The sequence below is a fragment of the Phocoena sinus genome, chromosome 20 (assembly GCF_008692025.1).
Source record: "Phocoena sinus isolate mPhoSin1 chromosome 20, mPhoSin1.pri, whole genome shotgun sequence".
Lineage (NCBI taxonomy): Eukaryota > Metazoa > Chordata > Mammalia > Artiodactyla > Phocoenidae > Phocoena > Phocoena sinus.
In genome coordinates, this window is record NC_045782.1 from 39,598,986 (window position 1) to 39,623,263 (window position 24,278).

General features: G+C 55.7%; 3 protein-coding genes across 5 annotated transcripts; all 3 read left to right on the forward strand.

Moving 5' to 3' along the window:
- The first annotated feature begins 931 nt into the window (after positions 1-931).
- NAGLU (N-acetyl-alpha-glucosaminidase) lies at positions 932-7,753 on the forward strand. Its single transcript, XM_032615106.1, has 6 exons — positions 932-1,370; positions 2,221-2,368; positions 3,615-3,761; positions 3,947-4,032; positions 5,041-5,297; positions 6,312-7,753. Exons 1-6 carry the CDS (start codon positions 985-987, stop codon positions 7,520-7,522), a joined length of 2,235 nt encoding a protein of 744 aa, XP_032470997.1. The 5' UTR covers positions 932-984; the 3' UTR covers positions 7,523-7,753.
- Positions 7,754-9,707: 1,954 nt separating this feature from the next.
- Positions 9,708-12,528, forward strand: HSD17B1 (hydroxysteroid 17-beta dehydrogenase 1). The gene is made up of 6 exons (XM_032615107.1): positions 9,708-10,257; positions 10,367-10,534; positions 10,679-10,858; positions 11,027-11,120; positions 11,587-11,764; positions 11,854-12,528. Exons 1-6 carry the CDS (start codon positions 10,161-10,163, stop codon positions 12,091-12,093), a joined length of 957 nt encoding a protein of 318 aa, XP_032470998.1. The 5' UTR covers positions 9,708-10,160; the 3' UTR covers positions 12,094-12,528.
- A 7,606-nt stretch (positions 12,529-20,134) lies between these two features.
- COASY (Coenzyme A synthase) lies at positions 20,135-24,223 on the forward strand. 3 transcript variants are annotated; one of them, XM_032617610.1, is made up of 10 exons: positions 20,135-20,235; positions 20,622-21,329; positions 21,905-22,119; positions 22,365-22,496; positions 22,639-22,828; positions 22,912-22,976; positions 23,168-23,252; positions 23,413-23,510; positions 23,599-23,745; positions 23,847-24,223. In XM_032617610.1, exons 2-10 carry the CDS (start codon positions 20,633-20,635, stop codon positions 23,904-23,906), a joined length of 1,689 nt encoding a protein of 562 aa, XP_032473501.1. In that variant the 5' UTR covers positions 20,135-20,235; positions 20,622-20,632; the 3' UTR covers positions 23,907-24,223. The 3 variants fall into 3 exon arrangements, with proteins under 3 accessions (XP_032473501.1, XP_032473503.1, XP_032473502.1); XM_032617611.1 differs by having other exon boundaries at positions 20,204-20,467; XM_032617612.1 differs by having other exon boundaries at positions 20,186-21,329.
- Positions 24,224-24,278: the final 55 nt, after the last annotated feature.

The window sequence follows — 24,278 nt, forward strand, 5'->3', positions numbered from 1 at the left end:
ACTGGTCACTGATCTTTGCAGAGTCACTTCCTATCTCTGGCCCTCAGTTTCCCAGGATGTAAAATGAAGATAACTCCCATCCTGTTCAGCTGCTGCTACCGCTTACAGATCACATGAGAGCCCTTGTCACACCCACTAGGCCCTGCCCCATGGCCAGTCCAGGCTCACATGGTGCATCCCTCCTCCAGCTTCCTGACCTTTTAGTTCCTCAGATCTGCTCAGCTCTTTCTTTACCCTTCCTGGGTCTTCATATATGCATTTTTTTCTTCACAGAATGGTATTCCCCTCCCTCTTCTCCTGGACAATCCCAACTTAATTCGGATTAAATGTCACTTCCTTTTGGAAGCCTTTGGCTGGGGACCGTGCACAGCATCACAAGTACAGTGGACCCCTGAACAACATGTGTTTGAACTGCCGGGTCCAAACCGAATTTTTTTCCATAAATACGTGCTACAATACTGCATGGTCCGCGGATGCGGTACCCTGGATACAGGAGGGCTGACTGTAAAGTTATATTTTGGCTGCCAGAGGGTCGGCCCTCCTAACACACATGCAAAGTTTAAGGGTCAACTGCATAATGTAAATCTTTGTTTATATAAGTACTTGGTTTGTAGGTCTCCCCGGAAGAGGGGTGGCAGTGCCTGGTACAAAATCAACTTCAAATACTTATTGGGTGGTAAGATGGACGGAAGGAAAGTGATCTGCATGTGAAAGCGCGCTGTATCTGAAGGCAGTTGTGAAGGACTACGAGTCACATCCGGCCCCGGACTTTTGAAGTCACCAGGGTCACGCGCTCTTGCACCACGTGTGATCAGAAAACACCCTCAGGAGCTGGTGTGGAACCCGGAAGCTGGTCTCTCAGCCGCCGGCCGGTGCTTTACCTTCAGTTCCGCGTGACCTGAGGCCCTCAGCTGATTGGACGCGGCCGTCACGCCCCTGGTCCCGAGTCCCCATTGGTGCCCAGCGGGCTGAGACCCGTGGACCATGGAGACCGTGGCGATGGCCGCGGCTCTGGGGTTCTTGCTCCTGACCGCGGCGGGGGGCTCGGCCGGGGACGAGGCCCGGGAGGCGGCGGCCGTAAGGGAGCTGCTGGTCCGGCTTCTGGGACCCGGGCCGGCGGCCGCCTTCTCTGTGTCGGTGGAGCGCGCCCTGGCGGCCGAGTCCGGCCTGGACACCTACCGCCTGAGCGGCGGCGGCGTCGGAGCGCGGGTGCGGGTGCTCGGCTCCACTGGCGTGGCCGCCGCCGCGGGGCTGCACCGCTACCTGCGCGACTTCTGCGGCTGCCACGTGGCCTGGTCGGGCTCTCAGCTGCGCTTGCCGCAGCCGCTGCCCGTGGTGCCGGAGGAACTGACCGAGGCCACGCCCAACAGGTACCGCGGCCGGACCTCGACCCTCGGCTCCCTTGCAGCTCCCCGCCGCTTCCACCCACCCGGGCGCCAGCCCAAGCTGAAGTCCCCGCCCCTCCCCACTCTCAGCGCCGGGCTGCCAGGAAGCGCTGGCCTTAGGGTCGCACGACCTGGCTTCAGACCCCAGGTCTGATTCTAAAAGCCTTGTATCTTTGAGCAGGTCACTTAGCCTCTCTGAGCCTCGGCTGGCTCATCTGAAAAATGGAAATAATGTCATCTACCGTGCAGTGGTGCCGCTTTGATTGTGAGGATTTGCACGGTGCGGGGTGTAGAATTTGTGGTGCATAATCGGCGATCGGTAAATGCCATTACTTTCCTCCCCCACCCCTCTCTTTGAAGGTGCTTACTGAGGAATGACCCCCAGCCCTGTCACAGGCCTCTGTTCTAGCGTTTGCCCCACTACACCGAGGTGATGCATTCACACAGCTGCCTCCCCATTAGACTGTGGGGAGAGGGATCCCCCCCCTTCAGGACAGGGGCCAACTTTGCCATATGGCACTTACACGCTGTACACAGAGTAGGAATGAAAACGGAATATGCTCTCCCAAATATCTGGGAGGCTAGGGAGCTGAGTGCTGGGCGCAGGTGGGTGGGCACCTTCGGAAGCTCAAGCTCCACCTGGAGTGGATCCGGGAGTGAAGCAGTAGAGTTCACGTCTGGAGCCACGTCTTTCTGGGTTAGATCTAGGTGGTGTGGAGAGCTGTTCCAGGACCGGGACGCCCTCCAAGTTCTTCCCCAGGCTGTGGACCCTCAGGGGTGAGGGACATTATCTTTGCCCCCAGGGCCACGCCCCAGCTCACGCCCCTGCCTGCAGGTACCGCTATTACCAGAACGTGTGCACACAAAGCTACTCCTTCGTGTGGTGGGACTGGGCCCGTTGGGAGCAGGAGATTGACTGGATGGCGCTGAACGGCATCAACCTGGCGCTGGCCTGGAGCGGCCAGGAGGCCATCTGGCAGCAGGTGCGTGCCCACCACACCCCAGGCATCCCGCCTCCCCCACATCAACGCAGTATCTGGCACACAGAGAATAGGGCTCCAGAACTGTTGGTAGCAGGAGTGATGGCTCCAGCCTCCCAGCTTCCATGGTTGAGACAAACACACAGGAGCACTTACCCAGGGCTGGACCCCAGCACCCTACTGTAAACACTCTAAGAAGCCGGCCTCCCCTCTCTCCCCACCCTCACGTGGGTCAGTCAGCTGCCTCTGTGGATTCTGTCTCATTAGCAGCTCTTGATCTGCCTTGTCTTCTCCATCCTTACCCATGACCCCAGTTCAGGCTCTCATCCCCTCTGCCTGGACCCCAGTCTGCCAGAGCCTCTGAACAGCATCAGCCAAAAACTAACGCAGGAGGCTGCGAATAAGAAGAGTTTATTCGGGGTCTTTACTGATTGCGGGCTCGGGTAATCCTGAAAGAGCGTTCTGAGGAAGAAAAAGGGCTCATTTTTTTTTTAAGCCATGAGATTGTTAAAAATTGCCTCGTGAGAACTGTGACTGACTCTGACATAAGCTGGAAAATCTTTGTTCATAAGGAATTGAGAGTTATTTTAGGGTAAGAGTCCAATAAGTATCTTGAATTTCTAGCAGGCTCTTTGGATAACTTGATCAGATCAAAAGGTCAGATTCCATCCAGTCTGAGACGTGAAAAGTTACACTGCCTTAATGGCCTCCCGGCCGTGAGAGCTTGGAGAGCTCTCTAAGCAATATTTTCCTTTCAAAGCAAGACTCCTAACTCTCCAGGTTCCACCAGAGTGTCCTTTCTGAATTGCACATCTGGTGGAGACCTTCCACTGTTAACGCACTCAAGAGCTCCCCATTGCCTTCAGGCTTTGCCCGGCCTGGGAGCTTCCATACCTGAGCCCTGAGCGCTCTGGCTACACCTGGGGCTGCTTAAGCTCCCTGCAGAGCTGCCCTCACCCATCATTCTAGCCCTCCTTGCTCCATGAAGCCTTCTAAGGCCCCTTCCACATCTTGGGGAGAACCCCTTTGTGCCTCACCTCACCCATGCAACAAGGGTGACATTCGCAAACTCACCTGGTCACGGATCTGTTTCTCCCAGACTTCGGGCTCCTCGCAGGCAGGGATCGGATTTTGTCTTAGTAACCGTAGGGTGCAGCCCAGAGAAGAGATGAATGTGCGTATGTTGAGTGAATGGGTCAATGAATAGAGATAAATGATTTACACGTGTGGGGCTCTCCCTCCTCCTCAGGTGTATCTGGCCTTGGGCCTGACCCAGACAGAGATCGATGAGTACTTCACTGGTCCTGCCTTCCTGGCCTGGGGGCGCATGGGCAACCTGCACACCTGGAGTGGCCCCCTGCCCCCCTCCTGGCACCTCAAACAGGTTTACCTGCAGGTAAAAGGATGGGGAAGGGAAGGAGCAGAATTGGTGCTGGACAGGTACAGGCCTGGGGTTGGGGGTGGTGTTCGGCCCACCCCGGGGCCCTTAACTGAATGGTGGGGACTCCGTGTGCGCTGAGAGAGTGAGGGCCTCCCGCCTCGGGGGGCCGTGCTCACTGCCGCCCCTCCCGTTCCTCGCAGCATCGGATCCTTGACCGGATGCGCTCGTTTGGCATGATCCCCGTGTTGCCAGCGTTCGCAGGGCACGTCCCCAAGGCTCTCACAAGGTGAGGTCCCCCCTCACCCTCCATTCAGCTCAGAGAATTTATATTCCCCTGTCAGGCACGAGTCAAAGAAAAATAAGCTCTAGATGCAGGCCTGCGCTTGATTCCTGGCTCTGTTACTGACTAGCCACATGACCTCGGACAGATGACGTGCCTGCTCTGTGCCTCAGTTTCCTCACTTGTAAAATGTATCTATGACTTGGCAGGAGTCTTAGCAGACGGCAGCTCTTAGTGATGGTAGGGGTGCACTGATCTCCTCTGTCCTTCCTGCCCCTCTGTTCCTCTGTGCTACCCGCCCATCCTCTCCTGCGGCTGGCAAAATTCTTCAGGGCCCGGCTGAGGCCTCCCCTCCTTCAGGAAGCCTTGCAGGGGGGCCCCCGGCATTGGTTACCACCTCCCTCATACACATGAGCACCTGGTTCCCACCACCGTCAGCGCTCAGCACACGTGGCCGGCCTCACTGGCCACTCCTTGGCCTCCCCAACTGGACAGCAGGAACCTCATTCGTACATTCAGCCAACGTTTATCAGGCTATCCGGGGCTGCCCGACCAGGCCCTGTGCTGGGGCCTGGGGATGCAGCCGCAAAGGTGCACAGAGGCCCCGCCCCCAGCGGGAGATACGTGGCCAGGGGGATACAATACAGTGATAAGGGCAGGGATATATGTGGGCCCAATTCTCCGTCGAGGTCACTTCTGCTTGGGGAAGGGAGGGTGCAGCAAGGGCTCAGAGCAGAGGTGATGTCATTTGTTTCAGCCAGTGGGAGGGGGAGAGACAGCAAAAGCTTTCCAGACAGGTGAAAGTTAAAGGATGTCGAGGAGAAGCCAGATGCATAAGCGGGGAGGGAGGAGGAGAGGGCTCCAGGCACAGGGCACAGTATGTGCAAAGGCACAGAGGCATGAATGACCCAGGAACTGCAGAAGTTGGTGAGGCTGGAGATGACTACTGGTCAGCCTCCGGTAAACGTCTGAACTGTCACACACACACACACACACACACTCCCTCCCAACTAGGGTGTTCCCTCAGGCCAATATCACCCAGATGGGCAGGTGGGGACATTTCAACTGCTCCTACTCCTGCTCCTTCCTCCTGGCTCCGGAAGACCCCCTATTCCCCATGGTGGGGAGCCTCTTCCTGCGGGAGCTGACCAAAGAGTTTGGCACGGATCACATCTATGGGGCCGATACTTTCAACGAGATGCAGCCACCGTCCTCGGAGCCCTCCTACCTGGCTGCAGCCACCGCCGCTGTCTACCAGGCCATGATTGCAGGTTCGGTGCCAGGGGAGGTCAGAAAGGGAAGACCCCCCCCCCCCGCCCCGAGACCCTCAGGGAGATGGGGCTGGCAGAGGTCAGTGGGGGGTGGGAGGCGGGACTGGGAATAATAACACCTCACTGTGACACACAGCACTTTACAGTTTACCAAGCACTTCTACACACACACACCATCTTATTGAATCACACTGTGTCTGAGAGGTGAGCTCTGGAGCCCGATACCCTGCTCCAGCGCAGGCAGTGCCACTTCCTGCCTGTGAGACTTGCAATGAATCACCTCCCCGCCAGTGCCCCCCAGTGCCTCAGCTGCTTCATCTGCAAAATGGGCTACCTCATAAGTAGAATCACGCCTGGCCCAGAGTAAAGTGTCATTAAGTGCTAGCTATTGAAAATATTTTATTTGGTCTCTACCTCCATGCTGAAGTAGGTAACACAGGCCAGAGGTTAGGGGATGTGCCCCAAGCTGGTAGGTACCCTTCTAGATGCACAAATGTGAACCCAGCTCTCCTTCCTGCCACTTACAGGGGAAGGGCAGAGAGGGGCCAGGTCAGGAGTGGCTTGGGGAGGCCTCTGTGTCAGCCAGGAAGGAGCATATGGGCTCAGGCTTTGCGCAGCAATGCTCCAGGTGTGACCCGGGACGGACCGGCAGCATCAGAATCACCCTGGGGCCTGTCAGATGTGCAAATTCTCAGCACCTCCCCTACCTCCTGAATCGGAATGCCTGGGGCTGGGGGCCAGCCCTCTGGGTAATTCTGATGCTCTGTAAAGCTTTATAGCGCTACCCTGGCACTCCCAGTGGGAGGAAGAGGAGATGGGGAGGACTTGTGTTGTGGAATGCCCTTCTGGCTGCGGTGGGGTGGGGTGGGGTGGGTTTCAGGGGAAGGAGTGTCCTGTGATAGAGTCATTTAACTTCTCTGGACCTCTGTTTCCTCATCTGTACAATGGGGTGAATGCTCTCCTGCCCCCTCTCCTCTTACCACCCTCTTTTCTGTCCCCACTGTCCCACCACAGTGGACCCTGACGCCGTATGGCTGCTCCAAGGCTGGCTCTTCCAGCACCAGCCCGAGTTCTGGGGGCCCACCCAGGTGGGGGCCGTGCTGGGGGCCGTGCCGCGTGGCCGCCTCCTGGTTCTGGACCTGTTTGCTGAGAGCCAGCCCGTGTACGTCCGCACAGCCTCCTTCCAGGGCCAGCCCTTCATCTGGTGCATGCTGCATAACTTCGGGGGCAACCACGGCTTGTTTGGGGCCCTGGAGTCTGTGGACCGAGGCCCCACAGCCGCCCGCCTCTTCCCCAACTCCACCATGGTAGGCACGGGCATGACCCCTGAGGGCATCGGCCAGAACGAGGTGGTCTACGCCCTCATGGCTGAGCTGGGCTGGCGGAAGGGCCCAGTGGCAGATTTGGGGGCCTGGGTGACGGGCTTTGCAGCCCGGCGGTACGGGGTCTCCCATGGGGACGCAGAGGCAGCGTGGAGGCTGCTTCTCAGGAGTGTCTACAACTGCTCTGGCGAGGGCTGCAGTGGACACAATCGCAGCCCGCTGGTCAGGCGGCCATCCCTGCAGATGGTTACCGATGTCTGGTACAACCGATCGGATGTACGGGAAGCGTGGCGGCTGCTGCTGTCAGCCACCCCTACCCTGGCCTCCAGCCCGGCCTTCTGCTACGACCTGGTGGACGTCACTCGCCAGGCAGTCCAGGAGCTGGTCAGCTTGTACTACGAAGAGGTGAGGACCGCCTATCTGAACAAGGAGCTGGTTCCCCTGATGAGGGCAGGAGGCGTCCTGGCCTATGAGCTCCTGCCCGCGCTGGACAAGGTGCTGGCTAGTGACAGCCACTTCCTGCTGGGCAGCTGGCTGGAGCAGGCCCGGGTGGCTGCCGTCAGTGAGACTGAGGCCCGCTTCTATGAGCAGAACAGCCGCTACCAGCTGACCCTGTGGGGGCCAGAGGGCAACATCCTAGACTACGCCAACAAACAGCTGGCGGGACTGGTGGCCGACTACTACGCCCCCCGCTGGCGGCTCTTCACGGAGACCCTGGTCGAGAGCCTGGTCCAAGGCATCCCCTTCCAACAGCACCAGTTTGACAAGAATGCCTTCCAGCTGGAACAGACCTTCGTCCTCAGCACAAAGAGGTATCCTAGCCAGCCCCAAGGAGACACAGTGGACCTGGCCAAGAAGCTCTTCCTCAAATATTACCCCCGGTGGGTGGCTGGAGCCTTGTGACAGATTAAGCACCCTTGGGCCATGTTTTCCCCAAATTCCAGGCCTGGGCAGGTTCCCAGGGCCTGAGGCTAGGCAAGCATCACAGGAGTTCCCCAGGCCTGGGTGAAGGAATTCATGCTGATGGGATCAAGCATGGAAGGTTTGGAGGGAGCCGAGCCGCCTTCCTCCACCACCCCAAATGTGGGATTAAAGTACTGTTTTAATACAACTTAATAAACTGATGGACCTGTGTGTCAGAATGTCAATGCCATGATGCCGGGGAGGACTCCGGGCTATAGCATGAACACTGGTCAGGTCAGGTCTCCCTGTCCCCTTACCTCAGCTTCCTCGAGTGTTTTGTTTGATTCCATCAGTTTTGTTGGTCATATATCCAGAATTCATTATATAAATCTTTCAAAATAACTAGATATTACAAGAATATCTACAATTCAGCTCTGATTGCGCAAATACTTGACACAGGAAACCTTTCTTACAAATAATTATTTTTCTTATAAGAATACTTTAGGGCTTCCCTGGTGGCGCAGTGGTTGAGAGTCCGCCTGCCGATGCAGGGGACGCAGGTTCGTGCCCCGGTCCGGGAAGATCCCACATGCCGCGGAGCGGCTGGGCCCATGAGCCATGGCCACTGAGCCTGTGCGTCCGGAGCCTGCGCTCCGCAGCGGGAGAGGCCACAACAGTGAGAGGCCCGCATACCGCAAAAAAAAAAGAATACTTTAGTACAACACTGCTATATTTAAAATGAATAACCAATGAGGACCTACCATATAGCACAGGGAACTCTGCTCAATGTTATGTGGCCGCCTGGATGGGAGGGAGGTTTGAGGGAGAATGGATACGTGCATATGTACGGCTGAGTCACTTTGCTGTGCACCTGAAACTGTCACAACATTGTTAGTCGGCTGTGCTCCAATATGGAGTTCAACGGTTTTTAAAAAGAGTACTTTAGTACAGAAAACAAGTCTCTGTATATCTTACAGCAAATTTTATGCAGTGTTTTTTACCAGTTCAACCATCATTGCAGGTTTCCTATCATAGCACATGCATCGCATCCCACAAACCAAATTATAATCTGCTGCTTCTCATTGTCATCTACCACTGAGTCACATTGTTAAGAGTTTTTAGGCTGCTTCTTCTAATCTTTCCTGATCTGAAAGAATTCATGTATTCAGGCTAGAAGAGGTAATTTAAACAACATTCCTTCTAAATCTAACTTGTATTGGGTTAATCGCTGTGCTCGGTGAAGCATCTTTCCACTTTTCTCTTAGGCTAGACTGGCTAGCAGTCCACCCCTGCTGTATCAAGCAGAAGGGATAAAGTCCTAATATTCCTCAACGTTTCTAAACTGCAAAAAGAAAACCCTAGAAACAAGAGTTAAATACAAATATTTAGAAAGCTAAAACATGTGCTAATGATGAGAAGTAGAGAATACTTTCAGATTTGAGGTCTCTCCTAGGTTGAAGAAGACATAAAAGAAAGTAGAAGGATGTGGCAGTAGTTTTATATTGATAAAATATTGAAAAACTGAAAAAAGGAATCACTTAGGTCAGTGGTGTGGTGCTTCCACAGTGCCAGGAGATACAGGATCTTAGACTCTGTGGCTAGCTGAACTATTTGACATTCTTTGGATGCTGTGACTTTAAAATAGCCTAATAAATACCTTGGTCAGAACAAGTAATCATTTAGGCCAGGGTGACTTTACAGAATACTGACCATGTTTCCCTGAAGAGACAGGACACCTCCCCAGGGGAAACATTTAGTATTCGCTCCATTCCTTCAGTTACTGAGAAGTATGTCCAGTTAGCAAAAGCCTGTCTTACTTTGCAGGTAGCATGCATTAAAACCAAGAGCCTGGCAGCCGTCGAGTTCCTGAGTGCTCAGCTCCAATTATCCAATATTCTTTTTTTAAATTAATTAATTTGCGGCACGCCGCAAGTGGGGGCTACTCCTTGTTGCAGTGCGCGGGCTTCTCATTGCGGTGGCTTCCCTTGTTGCGGAGCATGGGTTCTAGGCGCACGGGCTTCAGTAGTTGTGGCGCGTGGGCTCAGTCATTGTGGCACGCGAGCTGTAGAGCGCAGGCTCAGTAGCTGTGGCTCACGGCCTTTGTTGCTCCGCGGCACGTGGGATCTTCCCGGACCAGGGCTCGAACCTGTGTCCCCTGCATTGGCAGGAGGATTCTTAACCACTGCGCTACCAGGGAAGCCCCCCCTCAGTTTTAAACTAACCCCTGACCTTTGAACTGAGAACGCCCTTCCAAAACATTTACTTTCACACCCTCAGCAACAAACTTTGGCAACTATAATTGTCCCTGTGGGACAGAGGCTTGCCAGGCAAAGATCTGCCCAGGGCGCTCAGTGCCCACATGGGAGCCCACACCTCCTGTTTGCAAAGCTTCACCCTCCCTCTGACTAGCAACTTAAAGAAGGGGTGTTCTAAGGGGTGGCCTCATCTCTGCCTTGACCTAGAGAAGGTTGGGGAGAGAAGGCCAGGGATTCGCAGTAGGTCTCAGCCTTGAGATTGTGCTGTAGACATAACAAGGGGTGGGGACCCACGCAGGCAGAGGCGGGGCAAAGCAGGTGATATCCATCCCAGAGACCAGCGCCCAGCATTCCCGGGGCCTCTCCCTACGCAGCACAGCTCCATGGACCGCACCGTGGTGCTCATCACTGGCTGTTCCTCCGGCATTGGCCTACACCTGGCCCTGCGCCTGGCGTCCGACCCATCCCAGGGCTTCAAAGGTACATGAGGGGACTGGGGTGCAGAGACCAGCTCCTTCCTCGTCCAACGGGGCCTAGGTAGGGTTGTAAGCCCGAAATTCAGAGCCTCGTCCTCTCCCTGAACCTCCAGTGTACGCCACGCTGAGGGACCTGATGGCACAGGGCCCACTTTGGGAGGCCGCCCGGTCCCGAGGGTGCCCTCCCGGCTCCCTGGAGATGTTGCAGCTGGATGTGAGGGACGCAGATTCCATAGCCGCTGCCCGGGCACGCGTGACCGAGGGCCGCGTGGACGTGCTGGGTGAGTCTCCCTGCAAAACTAGTGCAGGAGCCTTCCTCACCCTGCGTCCAAACCAAGACGTCCCGAGGCCCAGGGAGCACGAGGGGACAGGCCGGGAGGAGGGCCGTGCGTGAGGCGAGCGGAGTTCGGTCTCTCTCCCCGCAGTATGTAACGCAGGCCGGGGCCTGGTGGGGCCGCTGGAGGCACACGAGGAGGGCGCCGTGGGCTCCGTGCTGGATGTGAACCTGACCGGTACCGTGCGGATGCTGCAGGCCTTCCTGCCGGACATGAAGCGGCGACGCTCGGGACGCATATTGGTGACCGGGAGCGTGGGAGGCTTGATGGGTGAGTGGAAGCCGGGGAAGAAGCAGAGGCGCGCAGGAGGCGGGGCTCAACGGGAGAGTCGGGGGGTCTAATAAAAGAGGTGGGACCTGGTGAAACTGCCCCGGGCCCCTCCCGCTCCCCGCGGCTCCCCTCCTCGACGCGCCTCAGCAGCCTCCTCTCGCCTCCAAGCTCTTCCCTTCAACGCCGTTTACTGCGCCAGCAAGTTTGCAATTGAGGGTTTGTGCGAGAGTCTGGCGATTCTGCTGCAGCCCTTCGGGGTCCAGTGAGTCACCGCCCCGCCCCCGGGACCCTCTGAACACTGACTTTGGGAACCCCAGCACCCTGTTTTGTTGGAATCGCTCTCAGGCGTTCTCCCTGGCCCCTCCTTAGTGCGGCGCCCGTTTGTTGTGTGCCAGACACAGTACCGGGCGTTTGGCGCCTGCCCTCTCACGCCACCTGCCGACCTAGCTGGTGAGGCGTCGGTATTGTTAGTGGGAAGCTCAGGCCCAGAGAGGTTCGGTGACTGGCCCAAGGTCACACAGCTGTTAAGGGACCCAGCCAGGGTGGCATAATGACGCCAGAGCCTCTCTCACACACTCTCCAAGGGACGTGGGGGCTCTTTTCCGGCAGTAAACCGCTTTCAAATGCTCGGGTTACCGAAGCGCCCGCCAGCCGGGCGCAGCCCCTCTCCGGCCCTCCCTCCCGGACTCCCATTCGCCCCCGCCCACCCGCCGCTCTCCCGCCGGCAGCTTGAGTCTCATCGAGTGCGGCCCGGTGCACACCGCCTTCCCCGAGAAGCTGGAGGGCGGCCTGGGCGGGGTGCTGGACCGCGCGGACGCCGAGACCCGCGGCCTCTTCTCCCGCTACCTGATCCACTCCGAGCAGATCTTTCTTGAGGCGGGACAGGACCCGGAGGACGTGACCGAGGTGAGCGCCGGGCCGGACTGCGGGAGCGGGGGCAGCGCTGCGGTTCCCCAGCCCAGCCCCGGCCAGCGCGCCTCCTCCCGCCGCTGCAGGTCTTCCTCCAGGCGCTGCGCGCCCCGCGCCCGGCCCTGCGCTACTTCACCACCGAGCGCTTCCTGCCCCTGATACAGCTGCGCTTCTCCGACCCCAGCGGCTGCAGTTACGTCGCTGCTGCGCACCAAGCTGTGTTCGGCGACCAGGCCGCCGAGGGCTCAGACGGCGCCGGGGCGGAGCCCGGAGCCGGAGAACCGGGGGCACCTGAGCTCGGAGCTCCTCTTGCCGCCCCGAAATAAAGGCCTGGTTCGCCGCTGTCTCCCGCGCTCTCCTTTGCGGCCCCGGGTTGTGCGGTCTGGGGATGAAAAGGGGCTTTTCACTGCACCGCACTTGTGTGATCACTGGCGCGCGCGGCGGGTGGATGATCAGGAAAGAAGGTGTTAGCCCGGGTTATACCTACGGAAACCGAGGTCCAGAAAGGGAAGGAGCTAGCCCAAGGTCACGCCTCAAGTGCGCCTCAGGGCAGGGAGAGTGGTCCCTGGATTCCCGAGGGGTGTCTGCAGCAGTAGGAGTTAGGTGGACTTGGGTGCGGGGACAGTCGGCTTGTGACTTGGCTCCCACGAGTCCTGGGACCTTAGGCAACGTCCTACCCTCTCCGAGTCCATTCTCTTACCCGCAAAACGGGTATAATACCTATGTCGTGGATTGTGATAAGAATTAATTGAGATAATGCCCAAAAGTGCTGGCATAGAAGTCTTAATAGCAGGCCCTATTATTATTACTACTAGTGGTATTACTATTGTAACTGTGTTCCCATGTGGAAGCCAGATGTGTAAGGAAGAAACAAGGCTAAATGAGCCCAAAGGAGACAGCCCCACTCACCCCTCTCCTTGCCCCCTGCCGTAAGACAACACTCAGCAGGAGAGATGCCCCCTCGCCCAGAAGCTGCCTCTCACCAGGAGGTCAAGCCGAAGCTCCACATCTGCCCTGTGGTCCACGTCCTCCTTCCGGAAGCCAGCAAAAGGAGCTGGAGCGGCAGCAGCCACTTAAAGGGCCTGCAGGGTTGCAGAGCCAATCTCCCTCTAACTTCCTCTGAGGTTGGGTGCCGGAAGAGGGGTGGAGGTAGAGACTAGGTGAGGAGGTTGCAGGCCGAGGAAAGCAGTAGGGGTGCCGCAGGAGGGGCTTAGTAAAGAACATACATTAGCAGACTCATCAGGTACACAACACTCTGGGTAATGGCACAGGTGCCTCCTTGCGTGGCAGTAATCATGTCCGAAGCCATCCTATTTTGGAGGACAGCTTTCTCATTAGAGACCTAAGGATGGGCTTTGTTGGTTATCATTTAAGGCTTGCTGGATGCAGTTAGTTAGTAAGGGCACCTGTGTGTGCTGTAACATCCCCCAGGCCAATGGAGGGAAACAAGACAGCGGCCAAATGACTGCAACAGTGGAAAACAGAACGTGTACATACCATACATGTTGGCTGGGGAGGCAACACTGTCAGATGTGAGGATGGGGGCGGGGGCAGGGGCCACGTGGCGGAATATGCCAGACCAGACCTTCACCCTCTCCCCTCTTTTTTTTTTGGCCACATGGCTTGTGGAACCTTAATTCCTCAACCAAGGATGGAACCCATGCCCTCAGCAGTGAAAGCTCAAAGTCCTAACCACTGGACCACCAGGGAATTCCCACCTTCTCCCCTCTGTTAATGGTGCATCTTCCATTCCAAGTGTAGCGTGTTTCAACTCCGATGCGTGGCCCCCAGACTCCTTTGGCAGTTGCTTTGGGCATTGTTTAGAACACATAGGTCATGATTTACTGCATTAACCAAGTCACCATATTTCAAGGGCAATCAGGTATCCTTGGCAATATGCCATCCCACCCAGGCTTTACAGTGGCTGTTTTTTCAATGCACCCAATCTGCTGTATCTACTGAAGGGTCCGTTGCTAGGGCTTGTACCCTGGCTAGGGCATCAGCTTTCTGATTGCCAGGGGATGTCAGTGCCTTATGAGCCAGGATGTGGAAGACAGTGAGGGCTGCCTCAGACTCTTGCGGATGAACTCAAATGTCTTTTCACACATCTTGTACAAGGGCTGATTTCTTTTTTTTTTTTAATTTATTTAATTTATTTTTGGCTGCACTGGGTCTTCATTGCTGCGCGTGGGCTTTCTCTAGTTGTGGCGAGCGGGGGCTACTCTTCGTTGCGGTGCACGGGCTTCTCATCGTGGTGGCTTCTCTTGTTGTGGAGCACAGGCTCTAGGCACGCGGGCTTCGGTAGTTGTGGCTTGCGGGCTCTAGAGCGCAGGCTCAGTAGTTGTGGCACACGGGGCTTAGTTGCTCCACAGCATGTGGGATCTTCCCGGACCAGGACTTGAACCTGTGTCCCTTGCATTGGTGGGCGGATTCTTAACCACTGTGCCACCAGGGAAGCCCAAGGGCCGTTTTCTGATCATCCATCTCTCAGCTTCCCTTTATCCAAGCCATAGGGTTAATCCCTTTAGAACAGCCCAACTGTTCTGAGTTCAGCCCATTGGCTGCTGCAGTTCGTTCCTGTTTCCAGCCAGATGGTGTCAGTGTTGGGCAGAATAGCAAATGCAGTCCATGTGGGTGGGTTGCCCCGACTAGACCCAACTGTATACCAGGCATCAGCGGGGATCCCTGCCCCCACCCCGCCTCTCTACAGGCTGCAGAGGACACCCCAGGTATAGAGGCAGGGGAATTTGGAGGATCTACATACTCTTCAGGGCCTAGTAGCACTTGAATTTCTAGAGACAGTGGGCTGGCAGGCAGGGTGCCCCTCTGTTGCAAATGGGCCACTTAGTCAACGTGGGGGTTGAGCCATGGCAGAGGTGGGCCCATAGAACATAGTCTCAACCCCACCCTTGATAGGAAGGGACGTTCTTACCATGATATGCTGTTCTTTCGTGAGAGGCTATAGCTGGTGGGGTGTTCTGTGTACACTGCAAGGAGCTGTTGCTCTATGAGGGGTACATTGAGGTTTCTGTCCCCCCCCCCCCCCAGAGCTGGGACCAAAATCCTAAGGGTGCTCTCCTCTCCTGTTGTCTCTGCCACAGTGTGTTCCGAAGTCACAGACACATCTAACTTAAACGGTTGCCCTGCTTGGGAGGTGCCCAGAGCTGCGATCAGCTTCACTAGTACTTTTTCCATCTCAAAGGCAGCTTGCTGCCCTGATCCCCAGTTCCACGTGTGCCTTCTCTTCATCAGGCGGCATAAGGGATGGAGGCACTGTGCCAGGTGGGGAATAAAAGTCCCCCCAAACCCCAAAATCCCTGCAAAGGCTTGCACCTCTTTCTTTTATATATATATATTTATTTACTTACTTATTTTTGGCTGCGTTGGGTCTTCGTTGCTGCATGGGGGCTTTCTCTAGTTGTGGTGAGTAGGGGCTACTCTTCGTTGCGGTGCGCGGGCTTCTCATTGCGGTGGCTTCTCTTGTTGTGGAGCATGAGCTCTAGGCACGCAGGCTTCAGTAGTTGTGGCACGTGGGCTCAGTAGTTGTGGCTTGCGGGCTCTAGAGCGCAGGCTCAGTAGTAGTGGCACACGGGCTTAGTTGTTCCGCGGCATGTGGGATCTTCCCGGACCAGGGCTCGAACCCGTGTCCCCTGCATTGGCAGGCGGACTCTTAACCACTGCGCCACCGGGGGAGTTCTGCTTGCACCTCTTTCATATTCTTAGGGGTTGGATAGGCTTGTACCTTATCAACCACAGCTTCTGGAACAATGCACGTCTTACCCCACCAAACAACTCCCCAAAACTTTACAGGGGTGCCTGGGCCTTGAATTTTCTGAGGGCTCACCACCCATCCTCGTCCTCACAGATGTTCCAGCAAAGTCTGCAGAAGGTCCCGCAGCAGAGGCAAGTCTTCACACGTTAACATCATCTCATCAGTGTAATGAGCCCATTTTACTGATGTGGGGAAGGAGAATAGAGACAGGTCTTGGGCTACCATCCCATGACATGTGGTGGGGCTGTGCAGGTGGCCTTGAGGAAGCACTTGAAAGGTCCATTGTTGCTCCTCTCACATGAAGGCAAATTGATGTTGTGACTCAGTGGCCAGGTGTAGACTGAAAAAAGCATTCGTTAAGTCAGGTAGCGCATGGTACGTTCCTAGGATGGCGGCCAAGGTACTGAAGGCGGTGGCACTGTTGGGCACAGACACATGGATGGGGCTTGTTCAACTCTCCGTAGTCCACGGTTATCCGCCATGAGCCCTCTGGCTTTTTAACCAGCCATACCAGGCTGTTGAACGTACTATGGGCAGAACGTACCATTCCCACTCAGTGCAGTTCTGGGATAGTTTCTTCTATTCCCTTAAGCCCCACCCACCCAGGCAATTTATATTGTTTGACAGTTTCCACTCTTCCCCGGGGGTGGCAGGCTTACCGTTCCCAATTGGTGTTCCCCTCATCACTGGTCTGATTACTCTAACCCAGAGGCAGATTCGCAGACATAGGTTTGCAGAGCTTGACCTTGTAGGGTATCAATGCCCACTATGTTCTCTGGTATTAGTGATAAAAACTCTCATATCCTCTCTAGAAAAATGGTACAGATGAACCGGTCTTCAGGGCAGAAATAGAGACACAGATGTAGAGCACAAACATATGGACACCAAGGAGGGAAAGTGGCGGGGGTGTGGTGGTGGTGGGATGAATTGGGAGATTAGGACTGACATATATACACTAATATATATAAAATGGATAACTAGTAAGAACCTGCTGTATAAAAAATAAAATAAAATAAAATTCAAAAAACAAATCTCATATTCTAGGGGTGTGGAGGGGCAAGGAGAACGCCCAATTTGCTGTGTGAAAAGGACTTTCCTGACCGTAACCATTTGTGCTCTATAATTCAGTGGCGCTGAGGGGGCCAGAAAACTTCTGAGGGTGACCGTGTATTACAGTACATCCGGGGAAATTCCCTGGCGGTCCAGTGGTTAGGACTCGGTGCTTTCACTGCTGTGGCCCGGGTTCAATCCCTGGTCGTGGAACTAATATCCGGCAAGCTGTGCGGCACAGCCAAAAAAAAAAAAAAAAGGAAGGAAGAAAAAGATATTAGAGCACATCTGGCTCCAGTATTCACCAGAGCTGTACTTTTTTTTTTTAATATTTATTTATTTATTTGGCTGCACCAGGTCTTAGTTGTGGTATGCGGGGTCTAGCTCCCTGACCAGGGATCGAACCTGGGCCCCCTGCATTGGGAGCGTGGAGTCTTAATCACGGGACCACAGGGAAGTCGCCAGAGCTGTCACCTTTTGTTTATTTCTGGAAGATCAACCAGTAGCGAGCTCCACAGAAGGCCTCCGATTGCCTCCAGTGGGCCTCACCTGGAAGCAGTCTTGGCCTGCATCCTATAACCTGGGCACGTGGGAGGCACCCACCTCAAACAGGAGAATCCCTGAGGCCTCTGCTGGAGCGGGCAGGGCATCAGGGATGGTAGGGCCAAGTGGGCAGTTCTGAAGTGTTAGGCAGGTTTTAAGGCTTCCCACAGGCCAACCAACACAGCACTGGATGGCCGATGTATCTTTTCAGTTGCGTTCCAAAGCAGCAATGAAGTCAAACCACGTTTGTTTCTGGGTTACTTTTACCAAACCCTTTACAGCCATTCAGGATAGCCTTTTGGCTTTTTGAGTTCCCTCTCTGTCTTGGGTCTTTCCTGCAGGCCAGTATGTAACTGTTCCTGGGATTTGTTGGTTTCCTCTAGATCAGCAATGGATTGCCCAACATCACAAATGTCTTGTCCCACAACTGGGCTCAGTGTGGTTATTACTGTCCCATACCAGGTGATGGGGGCAGTCTGGAGTATCTTGGCTTTCATTCCTGCAGTGAATGTGGCCTGATCAGGCCCTTCAAAGATAGGAGCATAGATGGCCTGTCTCACTCCCAACTCCCTAAGGAGTTGTTGCACCTCCTCTATAGATTTCCAGGGTCCCACATGCCCAGGGAAACCCCTCGTATTGGGACAAGCCTCCCTGCAGGTTAGAATAATCCAATCTATAAGGGAGTGAGGACCTCGAGCCACCAAGTCCTATGCAGATGCTTCAGGAGGGCCGGCTGTGTGGTGACGTTGCTCATTTTCTCTGCCTCCTGCCCAGCCAGGGAAATCATCCCCACGCCCCCCAATCCCATAGCCATACTAACCATGCTTGGATACTTTCCCTGGCCTTTTGCTGGAATTCGGCAGCTGTATCACTAATCTCAGTGGACGTTTATTCTCTCATCGTGAACGTTTCCTGAATGGGGGCTGCCCTGCTGGCTGGGATGGTCATCACCTGGTTTTCGTTTTCTTCTGCATAGGGGTCCTATGGCATGGGGTGTTTCATGTGTTTTACTGTCAGTCACCACAACCCCCCCCCATTCACTTTCCTGGGGATTCCACCTCTTAGCATCCAGTCAGGCTTTGTCAAAAGCGTTTGGACCTTAATTTGAGGCAGCTCTCGAGCTCCTAGCTTTGTAAACCGCACAGTAATGTCTCCAACTTATCATCCCACTCCCCCACCCTGCCTGCCAGCCCCGAAGTGAGCAGAACAGTGGACAATGCACGTCCTTCTCTAACCTCAGCTCTTCTTCCAGCTTTTCAACTTGAGTTTCAGCCTCTAGTTAGGCATCAGTGGCCAGCGACCTGCCCACAGCAGTGGCCAGCCCACCCTGCAGACATTCATCTCCCGTCTTAGCCGCGGTGCGCCCGGCACAGTTCCTCAAACAAGCACATTAGACCAGCCTGCGTTTCCCAAGATTTCCCATGCAGGTGCCTCTTTCCCAAGGCCCATTTCTTCGGTCTCCTGGCAGGCCTGCCAATGTTGATTTGTAAACTGGCCCCATACACAGAGGGCAAAGAGAGACTGAAGAAAGAGACAGCCACTCCAGATTGGTAGGTGGCAGGTTTAATAAGCAAGGGAACTTACATACGAGGCTTGTCCTGGGCAGTGCTAGAAGAGTAGATCTCTGCACCTGCACACCAGAATCTTCAAGTTTCTACAGAGGCCTTAACTGGGTTCAGTCATGTAATTCATCCAGCTGGTCGCAACAACACATTGCCCTCTCAAGTCTGCGTCCTTGAAACAGCTCCCACTGCGGGAGTTGTGGGCAGGCTACATTCCAAGGACACGGGAGGGGTGAGCAGCCTCTGACTGCCTGTGTCCAGCTCAAGGGTCAACTGGCAGTCACATCATTCAGATAACCTCCTCCAACAATGTCTAAGTAGGCATGTGAGACTGTGTGTCCAGATGTTTCAGGGAATTTCCTGACCGTCTTTGCGGTTTGCTTCTTCAACTGGTCCTCTCTTTAAAACCCAACTTAAGATGTCTTTGCAAGAATCCTGGTCTCAAGGCCTTTGTGGCACTAAAACTCTTCCATCCTTGACTCCAGGACCAAATGCCAGAGGCTTTACGCTTTGGGAGACCTCTTTAGGAATACAAAACCCACAAAATTAAGTATGAAAGTGAGCATTTATTTAGTTTGGGAAAATAAACTACAACACATTACTGTAGTGGAATCCTGGAGATTGGTTTCCCTCCCTTTTTAGATCGTCCTGGATAATTTACCCGAAATGTTTCCTGATGGCAACCTGGCTTTGTCCTCCCACGGAGATTTCCAGTTCCAGCCTCTCCAGCACTCATTAGCTTCACGGTAAACCCTCGGCACTAAGTCCCACCCCTCTCCCCCCCCCCACCCCCGCCGCCCCCTTTTCTCCCGTCCATAGGGACCATTCTCTGGCAGTTCTACTGAGCTCACACGCAGAGCTCTCCTCCTCCTCCTCTCTCTCCGTAAAAAACTGTCATATCACTGGTTCTGGATGATGTGGAGAGCACTGCACGGGAGCCACGGCACATGGCCTCTGTCCTTACCTCCCCAGATATCCCTGGAACACACAGGGCGTCAATTTTTCCATCTGTGAAATGGGGGCTTGGACAGAATTGTCCTGTGACCTCCAACATGAGGATCCTCAGACTGGGAGGGTGCCAGGAGGGCTCCGGGGACACCGAAACCTAATTCAAGTGCTACCCTACGACCCCCACCTCCGTCCCCGCGATTTACGCAGGAAAGCCAGGTGTTAGTTCCGCCTTTGCCGCTGTCTCCTGAGGGACCTGGCTGAAGCCAACCTCTCCTCTTAGAGTCTGAAGGGCACCCGTGTGAAACGGGCTTTCAAGTCCGCCTTGACCTACTCGGCCCAGGCCCCGTGAGGTTGGGTTTTGGAAATAAGTTTCCGCGTATCTCCCAAAGCCCCGAGCTCGGCTCCTTATCAATGCAGGTGCCCCACCCCATGAGAAATCTCGCGAGAATCCCTCGCCGAACCAAAGTTGAGATGTTTGGCCTTTCTCAGGTTCCGTAGCTCGGAGTCGCAGCACCGGAACTAATGTTAACTGGTCGCGGCTGGGGAAGCCTTCGCGGTGGTGCAAGCGGAACCAAGGCCCGGAGGTCTCAGTAAGTAGGACCCGAGCCTGAGCGCCTTTAGTACTCTCCTCCGATTCCTTGAAGATCCTGGTGCCGCTCAGCAAGAGCGCCCAGGATTTCTGGATCCCCAGCCTTATGACTCAGGGGCTCCTGCCGAGTTTTCCCCTCCCGGGATTTCGATGCAATTCAGCGAATTCACCGCTCCGTCTGAGAAATGATAAAACTGAGATTTAGAGCACAGCCCCGAGGCGCCGTTTGCCAGGTCCCGTACCCTCCCCCGGGTTCCTCTCGATCCGCGCTGGGAACGCCATCCCTGCTCCAGGTCTCCCTCTCTTGGGTCCGAGTCCTCCTACAGTCTTCGGCCTCAGACACATACCACTCAGTAACCCTCGCCTCGTCTCTCTGACTGTCCGCAGGCCTGGGCAGCATGGCCGTATTCCGGTCGGGCCTCCTGGTGTTGACAACGCCGCTGACCTCCCTGGCCCCTCGCCTGGCCCCCATCCTGACCTCGGCGGCCCGGTTGGTGAATCACACGCTCTATGTACACCTGCAACCGGGCATGTGCCTGGGCGGCCCGGCTCAGCCCCAGTCCAGCCCCGTGCAGGCCACGTTTGAAGTTATCGATTTCATCACGCACCTCTACGCTGGCGCCGACGTCCACAGGCACCTGGACGTTAGAATTCTGCTGACCAATATCCGAACCAAGAGCTTTCTCCCTCCCCTGACCAGCTCAGTCCAGAACCTGGCCCACCCGCCGGAAGTGGTGCTGACCGACTTCCAGACCCTGGATGGAAGCCAGTACAACCCAGCCAAGCAACAGCTCGAACGTTATGCCACCAGTTGTTACAGCTGTTGTCCGCAACTGTCTTCGGTGCTCCTATACCCCGATTATGGGCCTGGAGTTCTGCCCGTGGGGTCCCTGGACGTCCCCTTAGCCTCCACCATCAGCCCAGCCTCCCCCGTGGGCAGGTCTGCCAAGCAGCCAGTGCGTGGCCACCGGCGAGGTGCTGTGGGTGGCACGTTCGACCGCCTGCACAATGCCCACAAGGTGTTGCTCAGCGTCGCATGTCTCCTGGCTCAGGAGCAGCTTGTGGTGGGAGTAGCAGACAAAGACCTGTTGAAGAGTGAGTGAGAGAGACTGAGTTAGGGCAGTCTTACCCTCCCCCCAGGCCAAGATTGAGGAAGGGTGGGGCCGTCCGTTACTTCCCACCACTCCCAAATGTCACAGTGCCTGGCACTCAGTTGGTACTGAGGGAATTTTGTTAAATGAATAAATGCAGCTTTCTAGGTGTGTGGTCTAGTCACCATTCAATCAGGATCCCCCAAATGTGTAGCCAAGGAACCTGCACTTTTAAACAAATTCTCCAGGTGATGAATCCTGAAGTTTGAGTCCCAGGGAATAAATGGATGAGCAAGTTGTAGGTAGCAGTGCCACAGGCAGTCAGAGGAGCCTCTCGGAATTCTCTGGCTCTTGGAATTCTCCATCTGACTCTGGTGCCTCCTGGCACTGCTAGTTCTCTGCACACGCGCCAGCCCTTGCAGCTCTATTGTGCTTGCCTGCTGCCTCCTCATAGCTCCCCCGATCACTGCCCAGCTCCCCTCTGGAGATAGGATGCTTAGGGACGCTATCCCCTGAACTGGCCCACACTCTTCCTCCCCAGTAAAAAGATCTCACTGTTCTTCTGGGCTCCTTCCCCAGGCAAGTTGCTCCCTGAGCTGCTCCAACCCTACGCAGAACGCGTGGAACATCTGAGTGAGTTCCTGGTGGACATCAAGCCCTCCTTGACTTTTGATATCATCCCCCTGCTGGACCCCTATGGGCCCGCTGGCTCTGACCCCTCTCTGGAGTTCCTGGTGGTCAGCGAGGAGACCTATCGTGGGGGGATGGCCGTCAACCGCTTCCGCCTTGAGAATGTAACCCCTGAGGGAGACTGGCAGAGGGAGTGGATGGGGATGGGGAAGGCCACTGGGGGCTGTTGGAAGTACATGACCCCAGAGGAGGGAAGAGAGGGCTCAAGGTGGTGGGAAGAGGCAAGGAGGAACTTCCCAGCTTGCCCTCCGAGGCAAGCTCTACCTCTGGGTAGGCAGGGGAGGATAAGGCGATAGATTTGTCCTCATCTCAACCCTCCTTCTCTCTCCTCACTCTTCCTTTGCCTCAGGACCTGGAGGAGCTCACCTTGTACCAGATCCAGCTGCTGAAGGACCTAAACCACAAGGAAAACGAAGAGGACAAAGTCAGCTCCTCCAGCTTCCGCCAACAAATGCTGGGAAACCTGCTCCGGCCTCCACATGTAAGCCTAACCCACCTGCCTCCCACCCCTTCCCCTGCGTGGGTGGGCTGGGAATGCTGGAGAGGAGAGACTGAAGGGTTCAGCCTCAAACCTGAGTCTGGGGACCCTAGTAACTGTGGGGTTCCCTCTTATCTTCCCATAGAAGAGGCCAGAGCTCCCCCCAGGTTTCTACGTGATTGGGCTGACGGGCATCAGTGGCTCTGGGAAGAGCTCAGTAGCTCAGCGGCTGAAGGGCCTGGGGGCATATGTTATCGACAGTGACCACCTGGGCCACCGGGCCTATGCCCCGGGTGGTCCTGCCTACCAGCCTGTTGTGAAAGCCTTTGGAACAGGTAATAACTGGGGAGGGCTGGAGGTGGCCTGAAGTGAGGAGATGGCTGGCCTCCTTGCCCAATCCTCTGTCTCTGTCATCCAGATATTCTCCATAAAGATGGCATTATCAACAGGAAGGTCCTAGGCAGCCGGGTGTTTGGGAACAAGGTAAACACACACCTCTCCGAGGGCTCTGCAGCTGCTACTAGACCCAGAGGTTGGGACCTAGTGGACCTCTCTGGTCTGGCCCAGAATGCCAGTTTCCACTCAACTGTTCCCAACTGCCTCCCCCCTCGGGCTGGCTCCATCTCATCCGGGGGAGGGTAAACTCTGCCCACCCCTTCCATTCCCTTTCTCAGAAGCAGCTGAAGATGCTCACGGACATTATGTGGCCAGTTATCGCAAAGCTGGCCAGAGAGGAAATGGAGCAGGCTATGGCTGAGGGTGAGTGAGCAGCCCAAGGGAACAGCTAAGCAGAATCTCCCTCGGGAGCTTTCCCATCCTAAATCAGACCATCCGCTTTCCCTGGGACTGTGTTTCCTTGGCTCTCTGACTGGTAGCAAGTGGCAAGGTGCTGCTGGCAGTGACTGGGGTCTCCCCACAGGAAAGCATGTGTGCGTGATTGATGCCGCCATGCTGCTTGAAGCAGGCTGGCAGAACATGGTCCATGAGGTGTGGACCGTTGTCATCCCTGAGACTGAGGTATCTGGATCCCACCCCCCACTCTATCCCCATTGTAGCCCGCATCCTGCTCTGAACCAGTGGGCTGATGAATGCCTTGTCTGCCCAGGCTGTACGACGCATTGTGGAGAGGGACGGCCTGAGTGAGGCTGCAGCCCAAAGCCGGCTGCAGAGCCAGATGAGCGGGCAGCAGCTTGTGGACCAGAGCCACGTGGTGCTGAGCACCTTTTGGGAGCCACACGTCACCCAGCACCAGGTTGGTGCCCAGGGAAAGGCTGGCTTGTGGGGAGGGAGTCTCCAGTGGATGCGTGTAGGACCCTGTCCTCTTTTCTTCCCAACATTCTGGCCTGTCCGAAGGTGGAGAAAGCCTGGGCCCTCCTGCAGAAGCGCATCTCCGAGGCACCATCAGGCCCATGACTGACAATGAGTTCTCTGTGGGGCCAAACTGACCCCTGGAGCTGACAAGAGATCCAGTGATGATGGCGAATTGGGGCCTTGAAGCTCACCCTAGCTGGGGCCTAGGGGGCTCTGTGCTAAGCTGGGCCTGCTGGACACAGGAAGCCTACCCAGCTTGCCAGTGTTTGGCCAACACTGAGAATGTAGCTCTTGGGGGAGCAGGCCCCCTAGCGTTGTCCCATCCTCGCTTTTGCCCACAGTTTTGTGGCACCCATGGTGGGCTGGAGCCAGGGCAAACACTGAAACTTGTTACAGAATTAAAGGTGAATGTTGCTAGGTGCTGCCTGTGTGGTGCTTACTTCCTGCTTCAATGCCTTTGGGTATCTTTGCGAC

Coding starts and splice junctions, on each gene's coding strand:
- HSD17B1 (XM_032615107.1), top strand. CDS start 10,161: ATGGACCGCACCGTGGTGCTCATCACTGGCTGTTCCTCCGGCATTGGC. Junction 10,258..10,366: donor CCCATCCCAGGGCTTCAAAG/GTACATGAGGGG, acceptor CTGAACCTCCAG/TGTACGCCACGCTGAGGGAC. Junction 11,121..11,586: donor CTGCAGCCCTTCGGGGTCCA/GTGAGTCACCGC, acceptor TCCCGCCGGCAG/CTTGAGTCTCATCGAGTGCG.
- COASY (XM_032617610.1), top strand. CDS start 20,633: ATGGCCGTATTCCGGTCGGGCCTCCTGGTGTTGACAACGCCGCTGACC. Junction 21,330..21,904: donor AGACAAAGACCTGTTGAAGA/GTGAGTGAGAGA, acceptor CTCCTTCCCCAG/GCAAGTTGCTCCCTGAGCTG. Junction 23,746..23,846: donor CACACGTCACCCAGCACCAG/GTTGGTGCCCAG, acceptor GCCTGTCCGAAG/GTGGAGAAAGCCTGGGCCCT.
- NAGLU (XM_032615106.1), top strand. CDS start 985: ATGGAGACCGTGGCGATGGCCGCGGCTCTGGGGTTCTTGCTCCTGACC. Junction 4,033..5,040: donor GTCCCCAAGGCTCTCACAAG/GTGAGGTCCCCC, acceptor CCTCCCAACTAG/GGTGTTCCCTCAGGCCAATA. Junction 5,298..6,311: donor CTACCAGGCCATGATTGCAG/GTTCGGTGCCAG, acceptor GTCCCACCACAG/TGGACCCTGACGCCGTATGG.